General features: G+C 46.0%; 1 protein-coding gene across 2 annotated transcripts in view; it reads left to right on the plus strand.

Annotated features, from left to right (window-relative positions):
• Nucleotides 1-8,246, plus strand: part of COP1 (COP1 E3 ubiquitin ligase) — a 123,464-nt gene extending 115,218 nt beyond the window's left edge. For both annotated transcript variants that reach the window (XM_021545970.3, XM_077785294.1), the window contains exons 19-20: nucleotides 5,237-5,281; nucleotides 7,155-8,246. In XM_021545970.3, coding sequence (XP_021401645.2) covers nucleotides 5,237-5,281; nucleotides 7,155-7,172 — 63 coding nt within the window. In that variant the 3' untranslated portion in view covers nucleotides 7,173-8,246. The remainder of the gene's footprint in view (nucleotides 1-5,236; nucleotides 5,282-7,154) is intronic.
• The last annotated feature ends 7,248 nt before the right edge of the window (nucleotides 8,247-15,494 follow it).

Raw genomic sequence — 15,494 nt, forward strand, 5'->3', positions numbered from 1 at the left:
ACACACAGTTTAGGTGTGCACATTCTGTTGCAGGTTTAATACCTAAAGAGTTGGGTGTTGCTGCTCCTGAAATATTTTGGTACAACATCTTTCATATGTTAGACCTTGTTCTGTAAAGAAGCACTTGGTGTAAAGTAATTAATTTCTGCTTGAGCCTGGTGTTCACAGTATAGATAATAGATATTCCTTTAAATTTGCTCAGAAGGGATTCATGTTAGGCATAGGAAGTAAATTCTGGTTTACAGGGAGATAAGGGGTTGTCCACCACCTCAACCAACCCACTGTGCACCTTTCATTGTATCACAAGAATAGGGAAAAACCCCAACATTTAGCATGCAGCACATTGTCCTGCTGGGAAGGGTTCTAATCTAGCAGTTCAGCTTTTCAAAACCTTGATTTTTGCACACTGGACATTAATTGTGTTTCCTTGCTTAGAATTTGTTATTTTCTTTCAAAAACAAAAAGCTGACTTGTGCCATACAGCAAGGAAATAACCAGGGCTCAGGGGTATTAGAGTGAAAAGCCATTAGAATCTGCTAATTACAAGATGAAGAGCAGTCAAGCAGTGGTGGTCTATTGGGGAGCCACTTTTGCACATTTATATGTGTGGAAAGACTTTGTATGTGACATTGATGGGAAAAGTTTTGGTGAAATATGTCTTGCAGATAGTCTGCAGCTCAGTCCTAAAAGCCAACACTAGAATAATAGTTGCCACCTTCAGTAAGGAAGGAGTAAATTTACTTAAATGATGGTGTTTCTATACAAACAGCACTAGATTTAGTTCAACTATATACTTTTATTCTACCTGTCAATAACAGAAGACAATTGAGTGCAAGCTTTGTCACCGAAGTGATTTTCCCACTGATTCAACAGCTTTGCTTAATTAGGCTCCAACTCCTTGGAATAAGTGTTGAAAAAACAGCCATTTGTTAGCCAAAACATCTGCTGGGGAGGGAAGGTGAGAAGTTGTTAATTTAAAATAAGATCTTTTTAAGAACCCTAACTCTGAATCCATAGAACAAACCTAGCTGAAAATCCAGGAAACTCATGCTTACCTGAGTGATGGCTGTGCTGGAAGTTTAAGGTGAATCTCCTTTATTTGTGAAAAAAAGAGGGATAACAAAAAAGTGCAAACATTATGCCTGTAATTATTTATAATATGGTGAAAGACACAAAAATTATTTCCAGTCCTTCATGTGAAAATGTGCACATATAACTTGGAAACACATCCATCCTAAGGAATGATCTCTTCAGCTTTTCACTTCAGCGTGGGCTTCTGATCTCCACTTCAGGAATTGATATGTGTGGGATAGCAAGGGAGGAATAGTCTCAGAAAGTATTGTATTCAAGGGAAAAATATCTGTTAGTGATTTGTGCTTATCTTGCCCTTCTCTGAGCCCTTTTGGGACAGGTTTGATGTCAGCAGAGGAAGACTAAAATGCTCAGCTATGATTTTGCATGAGCCCACTGGTGAGAGGGATGTGTAGCTCCTGCAGCTGCAGTGAGGCATCTTTATTGGTGAGGGGGGATAGCAGAGAGGAGCCCTGCAGGTACTGGGAGGGTGGAGAGTCTGTCCAGAGCTTTTCCTTGCTCCCTGGAGTTGAGCCCACTTGGGTATCACACAAGGAGATGTGTCTGGTTTCTCAGTTGTCCATCTGGGATCACATTCATTGAGGTATCCTCTCCTCCCAGCGGTGTTTTCTTACACAAAGATGTAAAGGAGTGGAAGAGCTCCAACCTCAGCTGTCATTGACTCCCTGTTGCACTGGAACAGCTCTGACAACTCTGGAGTTGTTCAGCTGAGTTTCTTCAAAACTCACAAAGCATCCAGAGCATTTCTGATTGTCTTAATGTTGACTACTCTTGCATGAATACCAGCAGTCAGCCAGACTTTAATTCTCCTCTGTTCCTTTCCTGTACAAATTGCTTCCCCAGGGCCATCCAAAATAGGGTTCATCTTGGAGGGAAGGAAATCAGTGTGCTTCAAAACCCAGCTGTCACCAGGTGAATAATTCCTTTGAATGATGAATTTAACAAGTATCTCATATACTCTGGAAGGTCCTAAACTTGATTTTGTTTCTCATTGTCATCAAGAATATGCTGCAAAAATTCCTCCTTTTTTTGTGCAAACAGCGAAAGTCCCTTCAAATCCCATGCGTGAATGCTCTAAAGTGCCTGTGGGTCCAGCAGTCACATTCAGACTGGAGAGAGAGATGTGTCAGGTTCAGGACAGAGGAGCTCCTGTTAGGTCTGTCTTTGCACTCAAGACCAAATTACAGCTTTATTTTACATAATGGATATCTCCTTGTGGATATGTATCCAGCCTGTGCAATAACAGAGATTCCTGGTGGAGTCAAGTCCTTCCCATGTCAAGGAGCTACCCTTCAGATTTCCCATGATACCATCTCTGCAGTCCTAAAGAAAAGCAGGCAGGTGCAGAAAGCTTTTCATAGGTCTTAGCACAGAATTCAACCCTGGAGCATGTTAGAGCAGCTCTGGAACTGCACCCTATATTACCTTGAGTCCTGACATGCACCTATGTTTGCCAATTAAATTTTTTAATTCATATATAACACTAAAAGACAACGAGATGCGTAATTTTGACATCCCCGGAGTTTTTTTCTATTGCCTTAAGAGGACCAAGATCTAAAGGTTGAGATTAGCAGCCACACAGAACAAAATGCTGCTGTTTGCCAGGCAGTAAACCCTAATCTCTCAATCTGTGCTATGGTTGTTCATTTTTCTTCTTCAGTCTTGTTCAAGTAAAGGCAGCTTGTTCCTTCTGCCTCTCCTGGTAAGAGGAGTTGCAAGTGCAAACCACTCATAGGAGAAAATTCATGTGTAGAAGAGTAGTTTTAATAACTGCTTTCTTCAGAGCAGGATTACTCAGTTGGGCTGGGCCTTCCACATTCCCAGTGCCTCTGCTTTGGGAGTTGCTGGCTCCTGCAGGTAGCAGAAATGGAGGGGATGAGTAAAGCCAGTCTTTAAACCTTGCCCTGCACAGAAACACCAGTAGGTTTTTGGTAAAGTAGAACATGCAGCCACAATAGATGGTGAGACCCTGTTTTTCAGTGAGACAGGTAGTAATAGTGTGTTTGGGGAAATAGGTGTTCTGCCAGTTCAGTGGTGTGATGGTGGTTTTCTTTTGAGGTCCTGGTGACTCCATTCATACATGTTCTGGCAAAAAGATTGGTTTCATGTGCACACAGCTGCAAACCTGCAGATCTAAACAACTTCATGACTCCTTAAGGTGTTCAACACATTGAGTATATTGACTGTTTTACAGGTTACACAAAAGGAAGTGAATTGTTTCTTTGGAGGATTAAAACCAAGTTACTTAGCTGTGTTCCTGGAGAAGCAGTGCTAGAGTGCCTTAACAAGCAAGTCACTGTTTGTTCAGTGACAGATTTGGTGCTAATTTTGCTGCTGTCTGCTTCTGTTTGCATCTCATGGTTGTGGATGAAAGCAGCAGAGCAGTGATCAGCTCAGACCCTGCTGAAAAAAAAACAACACCCAGGGGCTTCTGAAGAACAAGGGAGTGAGAGTAAATTACCCTCTGGCATTTTTATTTTATTTAGCAGGTAAAACTGTTCATTGAAACAGAGTTCATTTACAGTGGCACCCCAGCAGACTGCAGCAGCAGGGTGAATTACCAGTCACTCACAGTGCAAACAGGAATCATTCAAACCCCCTGCATCATCTGCACTCACAGAGTTCAGGTCTCCTGCATTGCACAGTAGATTGCTGCTGGTCCCTCTCCCTTGCTTCCAGAATCCTATCAGGCATCCTGGTCCCTGTTTCAGTGCCCAGATAATATTTATATCTGCTTTCTCCCCCCACCCCCACAGTGGGTTTTGATTTTAATGTTGTTAAGCAGAAGCTGAGAGTTCACTGCATTAGATTCTTAACCACCAAATTAAAAGAAATTGCAGTATATTCTTCCTTTGAGGATATACTTTTTTTTTCAGGAGCTTAGACTTGGAGGATCATTAGTGAGATATCAGGAGTTTTAACTAATCCTCTAATGATTGTGCCAGGGTGAACAAATCTATCTGTGTCAATTAGCCCAGTGGTCCACCACAAGGCTATTCTTACCTGATAAATGGATTTTCCCACTGAAAGGGATTTTTCTTCCTTTGCCCCAAATCTTGAGGCTGTGCAGAATCCTGAACTTCGTGGTGAGGCTGCTTAGGGCTGTGTTGAGCTCCCTTCCCACTCCCTTCAGAGCAGGGCGTGTTCTAGTCACCGAGTTTATTAAAAATGCATGTGTTAAGCAACGGGATAATTACAGCAAGTTTGTGTGGGGATGGATAGCAGCAACGAGAGAAATTTAAAAATGTGTCTCAGAAAAGATATCAACTGTCTTGAGAGAAAACAGTTCTCTGCGGGCGGCTCGGCAGCGCGCTGCGTCTGCTGCACGAGGAGGCTGCAGGACACCCGGCTGGGAGCACTGCTTCCCCCCACATCTCTGGGGCTCCTGCCAGCACCCCAGTGCCTGTGTGTGGATTTCCTTCTGGATATTGGATAGGATTTTGGCTGGGGAGGGTGCATCTGTGCTAGCTGGTCACGTGAGGAATGCAGTCTGGGGAGAAGATGCTCTCTGTCTCCAGCTTTTGCCTGGGGGTTGCCTGACTGATGCAGCAGACCATTAATTTGCAGTCAACCAGGATATCTCCAAATGCAACTCCATCAATTGGCAGGAGGTAAATAGATGCTGCCTCTCTGCTTAAGGCAGGGCTGGAGCCTACTCTGTTTATCTTCCCTTTCAAACTGGGTGCATCTGCTGTTGCTCTCTAAGCTCTTCTCTTTGTTTTACTCCTCTGGAGCCACTTGGCCTCAGAGCTGGAGGGGTTTTGTAAGGATGATTAGTTGCTTTAGTTAGGGCGCTGGAGATCTTTGTCCGTGGGCTGCCAAAAGATGAAATAACTATTATTTTTATTAGTCCACCTCACAGGGAGGCTGCAAGAATTAATTCATGTTTGTAAATTGCTTTGGAGATTTAAAGCTCTGTACAAGCACTAAGGATTATTGCTTTCTAATTCTTCAAGGCAGTATAACTTATAAAGACCTCTAGCCTTGAAAGCATCTCGGATATAGGAAGAGTTAAATCCCTTTGGAATTAGATATACTTCTGATGTGTAAGATAAAAATAACTTCTTCATCCAAAAAAAAAAAAGGCGGGGGGGTGGAGAAAGCAATGGCAGGTTCTGATAGTGCCTCTTTTTTTTTTTCCCAGGAGTCCAACGTGCTTATTGCTGCTAACAGTCAGGGTACAATTAAGGTAAGTTATTTTACACATCTTGCCTTTAAACACTTGAATGTGTTGATAGTGAAGAGCAAGGTCAGAGACACTGAACAGCCAGGAGGAACCATTAGAGGAGGTCATCTTGGCTGTGGAAGTTTGCAATTTAAATGATGTATTTGCCTCTGGCACACAGTGGAGTGAGCAGGCAGCGCCCCAGCAGTGAAACCAGTGGCAGTGAAGTGTGGCAGGGTTGCTGGTGGCCATCCAGCACCCACTGCTGCTCCCTGGGGTCCTGGCACAAGCACCTCCCCAGGCTGGTTCTGCAGCAGAGGCTGAGTGTTGAATGACCAGCGTTAGCCCAAGCCTGTGCTCTGGCTGCTGCAGAGGCAGCAGGGCTGAAAGCTGAGCTCCTGGTGTGCAGCTGGCTGGAGCAGCACTGCAATGAGCAGGGATGCTCCCTGTCTTTGCTGACTCTGGTGCTCACACGGGTGGTAACAGACAGCAGCTGCCAGCACAGGCTTTTGTGAAAGCATCAGCCTTCCCTGTGTACAGTACCAGGTTTTCAGATCTTTAATTAAGTCTTCCAGAGTGTCTGTTCAATGTATTTCTGTCTGTGGAATGTCAAGTGATACGGAGAAGACTGTCCTTCTTCACGTGTCTGTCAGCAAAGCCAAACCAGCACCCAAGGCAGTACCAAACAACCCAAACCTGGAATTTTATCCCACATTCTGCACAGCAGCACTGACCTCCACCATGCTGTTAGGTTTGGTGCTTAATGCCCTAAGCTTGTAGCCCAGACCCCTGGCAGCATTCTGGAGCTGCTGGTAAAGTGCTTGCTGTCTGCAGTTTTACACTGCATTGTCACTGTCATGAGGCTGACATCTTGATTGTCCCTCACATCCCTGTGGCAATAGTAATTTTTTGGAGCCATATCAGAGCTGCTGGTCTGAACCACTCTGGAAAAATCACTAAAAATGCAAGAATGGTGAGAGAGCTAAGTGGTCTGTGTTTAATTGCATGTCAAGATTTTTTCCCCCTTTTTTAGACACAAGTGGTTGGGTTACTCCTGCTGTTGCAGCTTGTGAGGCTGTAGCCTCTCATTCATAGGGGAATTATTTATATATCATGTTTTGGAATTGGTTGGTGGTTACTTTGGTCACTTACTCCTAAGGAAGACAGACAAAATGCACAGAAGCTTTTGATATTTTGAAGTGAATCCAGCAGCAAGAGCAGTGATTAGAGAGGAGAGGTTTTGCTCATGCACTTTGCTTGTTAATGAGAGAAGGTAGACAGAGAGAAATGTGCAGCCAGCCAGGGCTGTCAGAACTCTGGTATCTCCATTTGCCTTTGACAGCGTGCAGCAGGAAGGGTGGGATGGTCTGGGAAGGGGCTGGGTGTGCCCAAACACCCCTCTTTGGGGACAGATGCCATACTGGGCATCACCCATGAGCTACAGCTCTAGAGCTTTTCCCAGGGGAGCCAAGCCAGGTTCATGCAGACTCTGGCAGCCCCACAGGCACTTTCCTGCTGTCTCTAGTCCATGCCTTCAGATGCTGCTGTTCCATCCCAGCCTGGACAAGGGAATCAAGAGCACAGAGGGCTGGGATGACAAAAGCTCTGATCTCTGTTACAAGATTTCCAAGAGCTGTGTGATTGAGATGAGGGGAGATGAGGCATCTGTGGCCGGTTTTGCTTCGTGGCTAATTTATCATCACACAAGCAGACATCAAAATTGGGATGCTTGCCAAGTGCTTTTTCCATCTGTGGGATATTATTGCATGCTGGTGAATAAAGGGTAAGGGGTGGAGATGGAAGGGTCAGTGCTGTCTTAGAGATCTATATGCTGACAGAGGAAATAATGAATGTCACAAATTCCTATTCTAAATGTCTCGTTTTCCTTACTAACCAGGTACTGGAGCTGGTATGAAGGGTTTTCTCTCAAGGCATGAGGTACTTGGTCCTTCTGATATGCTACAGTATTCATCTGGGAACCACAGTGGGACAAGAAACCAAAATCACCTTGATGTTCCTCCCCAGAACGATCACGTTTGGGTTTTTTTCCATTTATGGACTTCGTAGGACATTTTGAGACACTGGTAACACCAGTAAACTGTCTGCCATCAACATTAACTCCACAGACTTTGCTGGTGGTGGTATGGTTGTCTAATTTTTATGATAGGAAAACAAATTCTTTTAAATAAAAACAAAAAGGAATAATAAAATTTATTGAGCCACAAGCTAAAGCTGGAAGATTGTCTTGTTGCATAAGAGAACAGAATTACTTGTAAAGGGAGCTTACAGGAGCACACAGGGCTGTCCTCAGTTGCACATCTCCAGTTACTTTCATCTGGACTCTTCTTCATTCCCACTGGAAAAAGAAAGTCTCTAAGCCTTACCTGGACATACAAGCAATTCACTTTGAAATCCCATCATGATATGGTTCTGTTTTTCTTTTGATTTATTAATTATTTTTAGATGCATTATATGTTGAGAAATATCACCAAGGTTGACACCACTGGAGACTGAAGTCCTCTAGTCATCAAGAAGAGAAGGACACCTTCCCTTTCCTCCTCTCCTTAGCCCCTTCCTTGCCCCAGAGGGACAGCTCCAGAGGAGACGATTAAGTTGTCCTCCCGTCCATGTGGGCCACCAGCAGCGTGCTGAGATGAGGGGGCCTGCAGTTCCTGGGACCTGGACTGGCCTTGCCACGACAGCGTGGGATAAAGATCTGCCTCCCACTGACCTGGCTGTGCTTGACTCTCCCAGCTGGAGGAGGAAGCTCCTAGATCCAGTTACCAAAGCCCTGCACCACTCGTGTGGTCTGGTTGTGTTTGCCCCTCTCTGCACACCACGGCAGCCAAGCATCTTGAATGTTGTAACAAGAGAGAGGATGGAGTTGGTTTGTAACGTGTTTCAGAGCCATGATATAAGTAGCCTTATTTTTAATGGTCATGCATACACTTAACTGTACATATGGAGGGGGAATAAACCATGAAGCTGAGAGTTGTTGTTGCTTTCTTGGCAGATAGCAGAGCAGATAAGAAGGTGCAGCCAGGCTGAACTGTCAGGATTGCTGCCAGAACTAATTAAGCTCCAAAGTGCATTTGGTGGGCGTAGCATCCTTTCCCTGCTGTGGGTGTCACAGGTGCAATGCAGACAGTGATACCTGTGGGAAGTGTTTTGGTTTGCAGACAGAATCCTTTTCCATTCACTCACTGCTGGCCGTGTCTCCTGCACGCCACAGGGGCTGGGATTGATGCAGGGACTTTGCACAGGTCTCCTGTCCTCCACGTGTTAAAAGCCTGACTGATCTTCCCAGGAGGATTGTGTGATCTTCTCACACCCTTTGGGCACAGAGCAGGGAAGAGCAAGGATGCTCTTGAGGATATGAATAAGGAAGCAGGGATGAAGCCTTGTGGCAGAACTGGGGACAGGTCCTGTCCTGGTTCAGTGCTGGTGCATGTTTCTAGGGGGTCATCTTTGCTCCTTCAAAGGTAGAAGGATGTGGGACACACCACCAGTAGCTTCTGGAGAGTCTAGTGCAGTGGAGAGAAAAGTGATGCTCCAAGGGAGACATGGATGCCTGGCTCTCAAATGCTGCATGCTGGTTTTCTTCCATGATTTTTGATGTGTCAGTGGGGGAGAGAGTGAGGAGAGAAGGAAAGGAGAGAGAAGAGAGCCCAGCAGCTCATGTCCTGCCCGGGAGTGCTACCTGCAGGTCTGCATTGTATGAGTAACCTGAGTCACTGTGGCAGAAGAAAACAAAATTGGTTCCTTCTGCCTGATGGCAGCTGTCTGACACATCCCACTGAGCACTAGTTTGATTTCCATTTTGCTGCATTTTAAGAGAATTTGGTGTGGAGTGACTGTGCTGAGCATCCTTCCCAGCCCGCCTCTCCAAAGGCAGGCTGATGTGATGGTCCATTACTATTGCTCTTCCTGGTGTGGGTTTCCCCCAGCCTCTGGCTTGTTTATCAGTGCCAACCTAATTTATTTTGCAAACTGCCCTGGCTGCTGTTGTACCCCAGCCCAGTGCCACAAAGCCTCTGCTGGCAGGTTACCTCATTCCTTCTCTCCCCCAACTTGAAGATCCTCTGGTTTTTAAATTGAAGTTGCTCTGACAAAGCCAAGATCTTTAAAACAGAAGAAAAAAAAGCAGCTGTTTTGAATGCTGTAAGGTTACTCCTTGAATTAAACAGGGGAAGATGTTTAACATCGGATGCTTTTATTTTTTTCAGTTTTCATTCTCTTTCAATCAAGATAAAATGCAAATTTGGTGTCTGGCCCTAATTAGAAACACAGCAGCTCATAAACACAAGTTGATGGCAATTTTTGCCTTCGTGTCTTTGTCACAAGAGGTAATGCTCCTTATTTTAATCCCCTTAATTTTCTTTCCTTCAGGTAACTCTTCACAGTTGACAAATTAAGTCGCATATAATTACCGTAATTTTGTTTGGTTTTTTTTTAAACAGCATGTGGTCAATATTTTTTTTAATTAGTCACCAACTCAACAAATGGTTCCTGTCAGGTTTTCAGCCTTTTTAGAGTCGGGGGGAGGGTGGGGGTGATTGACTTTGGGAGGGATTTGCAGAGGTCTTTGGTTCAACCCTCTGTGCAGAGCAGAGTTTACTCCAAGTTGGATGAGGTTGCTTCAGAGCCTGGAGATGTTCACAACTCAACCAGGTAAGGACAGAAGATTCCCAAAATCAGATTTCCAAATTCTGGAATATGGAAATCCAGATCCAAAGTTTTTCCAGATTTCCCTCTGGAAAATCTGTTCCAGCACTTAACCACTCTCCTTGTGGAAGTTAATTGCAGATGATGGGCACTTTGAGTCTTCGTTCTCACTTTTTTCTTTGGAGAAAACCAGGTTCCAAAGCCCTTGACTGGAAGCTGCTCCAGAATGGTTTTGCCTGCAGCTTTCTTGTCCTTGTGAGAGGTGTTAGGTGAGTCAGATTTTTTGAGAAAGGGAATTTAAAACCTTTCTTGGCCGGCCAGCATCTTCAATTAACTTTAAAGCATTTAACAGAAGAGTAGGAGGAACATGCCTCAGTGCTAAAAAAATTCAGTGCTGGAGGGAATTGAAAATGATGGTCAATGGGAAATCTAAATTCATATCAATAAGTCAGGGCTCTCCTGCACTGAGTGTGGCCAGCTGCTAATGCCAGTGTTCCGAGCCCTGTTTGTTTAGGGTAATTTTGTTTAATTATGGAAGGTCATAATGACGTCAGCAGATAATTGGGAAGGCAAATTAACTCCTTTCCAGCTGAAATGTCCTGTTTCCTTTCTCACTGCTTTTCTGGAGGCCAGAAATACCCAGCAAGGACCTGCAGCAGTCGAGGGCTGAGCAGAGTGTTTACAGTGGAGTTTGCTTGGAGAACTCTTGTGTGTCAGCAGCTCCTGGTGTCCTGGCAGGCAGAGGGGGGATGGCATCCTGCCTCCTGCCAGCCCTCACCACTGCCTGCACAGGCTCTTCCTCGAGGCCAGCCTCATGGGATGCTCCTGGCCTGACCTCAGAGAGGGATTTTCCTTCCTCAGCAGTGGGGAGGCCATGTCCTGCGCTCGTTGATGGGTGCAGGGACATTAATGGGACATCTCTAGAGGTCAGGGAGTGTCACCCGCTTTAAATGCTGGGCATCTGAGAGGTTTGGCTAGTGGGAAGGTGTGCTTGAGACCGTGGCAGTCCACAAATTAGAGCAGCATCAGTGGCATAAGGACCAGAGCCCACATCTGTCTCATGGATAAACACCTAGTCCTCCCAGCCTTCTGGTAACCATCACCACGTGGTTTGCTTTAATTTTGCTTTCAAAGCAAGCTGCAAATTCTTGAAGTGATTATCATCTCATTTCTGTTCAGTTACAAGGCAGTATTTGGGTATGTTAAGTCTTTAAATTCTTCTTAATTTAAAAATGGTTAGCTGGTTTAAAGCAAGATTAATTCTCTTCTCTGTGTGTTAACCAGGCATTTGAGTTGAGTTGGTCTTGCCAAAAAACTGTTTTGAATCTCTCAATCTTAGCTTTCACATGTTAAATTTTGCTCTGGCTGATGGTTGGCCATTATTACTCAGCAGAGGCAGGACAAGAATTTACCCTCCAACATCAAGCAGTAGGGAAAATTTCCTTAGGAGGGGAAAGAAAGTGCTGATTTTTTGTTATCTCTTAGAAATAAATTTTGAAAAAGAAAACTAGTATGAACTTTTCCTGACCAGTGTGCAGGGGAAGGGGACAAGGTGGTTCCACCTCTCTTAAACAACAGTATTTGCATCATGAACATTTCAGGGGAAGGAGGGCTCCATGTGCACATCACAGCCTCTAATCTGCCTGGAACAGAAGGTTTGCAGTGTGCCTGCTACCATCAGTGGGCTGTGGTGGAAAAAAACCTCAGCAGGGGGACAAAACCAATCTCATCTGATAGCTGCTTGACTAAAACCTCTGATCCATGCAGAGAGGTTTTATTCATCTCTCAGTTCTGCCTTCTCCAGTGTCTCCCAAATCTTTTCAGGGAGTTGTATTACCTTAGTGCTCTTGTTTGACTCCCAAAATTTGGGGCTGGAGACTTGCATGAATAGCAGAGGAGTTGTGAGTACCATGAGCATCTCTAACACAATTATCCTCCCTGAAATCCTTCCAGTGCCTCCAGCCATCTGAGAGCCGGGGAGCACACTGTCTCGGATGATAATTTGGGAAGAAAATAATTTGGGAAATAATTCTGGAGGTAAAGGCTGTCTTTGGGTGCCGGAGCTCACCTCTGGGTCAGGGGTGGCTCCGTGTGGTGGAAAAGTCTCTCCTCCAACCCATGCTTCCAGAGAAAGACTCAGTATTCTTCTGTTGTCCAGTCTCAAGGCAGTTTATTGTGAGTTATCTAAAAGATTTTCTCCTCGGGCTGCTGTGGTTTACTCACAGCTCAGGCAGAGGCACACACACACCCTGACATCCTCTCTGACCCCGACTGCTTCTTCTCTCCCTGCCCAGGGCTGCTGCTGTCTTTTATATGGTACATTACGTGTTACATGGTTACAGTTTGTCCCCAATGCCTATTGCCTATATTAAATGGGGATTTTCTATCTTTTATATGGTACATAACGTGTTACATGGTTAGTTTGTCCCCAATGCCTATTACCTATATTAAATGGTGCTTTTCTACTCTAAACCAATCTGTGAGTGCCAACATCACCAAGAACACGGAGGTAAGGAAGAATAAAGAGGAAGGACAGGGCAGGCCCAAATCCCAAATCCATCTTAAAACCTCTGACCGCCATGTACAGGACCAAAAACCCCCTGTACAGCACTCAAAAATTCTTCCCTTTGCTTTGTGACTACTTCTACTCTAATATCTAAACTTTTGTGACTTCTTGCTCTTCCTGCAAGGTTGGTAAATCATTCCATGGTTCAAACCCAAAATCTCAGCTGTTTCCAGCTGCCTGCCAGGGTCTCAAATGCTTCTGACCTGGGCCCGGAACATCCAAAAATGTATGAGGGATATTTTGAGTTCTGACACTTGGGAGGCCTGAGAAATAGCACCTGACAGCTGAACTGAGCCAGCAGCATGAACACAACACAAATCCCAAACCCCAAGCACTGATGTGCCCTCGCAGCCCCAGGAGCCTTTAATCCATGAATTAGAAGTTTTTGTCTCAAGATTAACCCCCTCAACACCAGGAGCCCCCCAGAGGGGCCCAGCCACCAGGGTGGCTCTGCAGGCAGCCAGGAGCACAGCACTGGGCTCTGCTGGGCTGGGGTGAAGGCAGTGGGAGCTGTGTGTGCCCCTCTCCAGAGCCCACGGTGAGGACAGTGACCCCTGGGCCATGAGCAGCTCTGCAGCATCCCAGCAGCTGTCTCTCCACTGTGACATGTGCAGGGCTGGGTAAGGAAAATGCTCAGCAGCTCTGATTTTGTCCTTAAGGGGCCTTATTTCAACAACAAGTTTGTCTTGATTACAGTGCTTAATCTGACTTGTCAAAATCTCCATAAAATCATTTAGGTTGTTTAAAAGGGACAATCCACAGCTTTTATCCCCTCAGACCTGAGCAGGAGCTGGTCTGAAGCCACCAGGCCAGCTGCTCCTGTCCCATGGGCAGTGTCCTGGGTCAGAGGCACATGCCAGGGTACTGCCTCCAGGGATGAGCCCTTGACCCCCAGCACGGTGCCAGGGCTCAGCTACCCATCAGCTGCAGAGACTTCATCTGTTTATTGCTTAATAGTTAGGAAAACAATTACCAAGAGCCAGTGGCTCTTTCCTGGTCCTGTGGTGACCAAAACACATCCTGAAGCTGGCATTGATCTGCAGAGAGCAAAGCAGCCTGTGCCTGAATGGGGCAGGGGGTGCTGAGGGGAAGCAAAGTGGGGCTGACCCCTCAAAGTCAGCAGAGCATCACGCTCCAGCTGGCACCAGACTGGGGTGAAATGGGCCAAAGCCCAGCAGACCGTGATGGCACAGCCCCAGGGAGGCTCTGAGTCCTGCCAGGGACATGGGGAAGGTAGGGGTGCACCCCCTGCTCCCCAGCTCTGCACTGAGGAGGAGGGGAGCTGCTTTCCAAGCTCTTGAAATGGGATGAGAAGTGCTGGGTTTATGCTGCTAGCGAAGGGCAGCAGAGCCAGAAGAGTTTGGAGCACCACGTCTGTTTTGTGAGATCTTAAGAAGCAGTTTCTGTCTGGTGTTAGTGGAGAAAATGTCCCTGCCTGCCCAGAGAGAAGAGGAGAGGATAGCATCGATTACAACCTGTTCCCACTCCCTTCTTTTCTCCTGTTCAGTTTTTTTCCCTGTAGGAGATTAATGGGAACTCTTTGTCTTCTAACATGACTGTACCTTATGAATTCTCTGTCTCATCCTCATCCTTTAAATTATCCACATAATAAAATATGTATTCAGTGATTCCAGGTCATAATTTGATCTGCTTAGGAAAGAAAAGGAATGATAGAGAAGGGTTGCCAGCACGCTCAGCTCTCCTCCATTTATCTTTATTTATCTTCTTTTTGCCTAACAACTTGTGTGCAGCCAAGTGATGGAAATTCCAGTACCTGTGTGCTGGTTCCTTGCAGGACAAGTGTCCCCCTCATTCCCCCCAGCTGGGCAGGACCCACTGAGCTGCTCTGGCTGCCCCACCCCACATCTGCTGGCAAAGAGATGTTTGGGGTGCTGACCCATCCCTCTAACTCCTGCCTTGCCCTCACTGCTTCTGGGATCAGTTTTATCCAAACTGTGAAGGTTTTTATCCAAAACCACATCTGTGTTGGTTCCTGCAGGAAAGTGGGTCTGCAGGAGTAAACCTGGGGAGGCACATGAAGCACTGGGAATGTGCCCAAATTGCTGGCAAAGGCACAATGGCATGGCCTTATCCCATGGCAGAGACATGAGGTTAAGGTTCCTTCCTTTGTGGAGCTTCTGTGCAGCTCTGGAGCTGGCAGAGTTTCATTTTAATACCAGATTTAAGGTCTGAACATGAGTTTAAATTATTTCACTACATCCCTGTGACATCTAAAAAGCCTTGTGCATGGCAATAGCAGCGCTAAAGGGCATTTTTGCACTAAAAAAAAAAAAAAAAAAAAAAAAAAAAAAAAAAAAAAAAAAACAGGAATCTGTAATGAACTGATCTTGTTGAGGTGTGCTGCAATTCCCACCAGAGCTGGGAAGCTGCTTGTGCCCCACAGGCCTGGAAGAAGGAGGAGGAAGAGGAGGAAGGAGAGGGAGCCCAGCACTGTGCAGCCAGTGAGGGACATCTCCAGTGCAGTGTGTCCCAGGCATGGAGCACCCCCAGGACTCTCCTGTGGAGGAGGTAGGAGACAATTTGGGGTGGGAGGGGGCTTGTCCTCTTCTGCACAGGGGCAGGGAGACTGTCCCTGCTTGGCTGCACCAAAGGAGGGATTGTGCCCACAGCACACAATGCTTGTTTGCAGTAAGAAACCAGGATTGAAAATCCTTGCATTTAGCCAGGGTTTTGTGTATCCATTTCCCTCATGGCTCTTTTCAAAGCTCTTTGTCTGCCTGGGGGCCTGCAGAGCCTCTTCTGATGGGATGCAAAGCCACGGGTTTCAATGGCATGGGGGTGGGGTCAGCACTGCTTCTGGGAGGCAGGAATTTGGGTGAAAGGAAGGTTTCAATGAGCTTCAGCACCACTTGTTTTGAGCCCACAGAGGCTGTTTGCCTCTTGCCTTGGCTCTTAAGGGCTGTTTGTTCTGCTGATAGAGATGGTCTGCATGGCACTGCTGATGGGTGAGAAAGCAAAGGCTCATCACAGGGATGATGCTTTAAT

This window comes from Lonchura striata, chromosome 9, assembly GCF_046129695.1.
Source record: "Lonchura striata isolate bLonStr1 chromosome 9, bLonStr1.mat, whole genome shotgun sequence".
In the NCBI taxonomy this organism is placed as follows: Eukaryota; Metazoa; Chordata; class Aves; order Passeriformes; family Estrildidae; genus Lonchura; species Lonchura striata.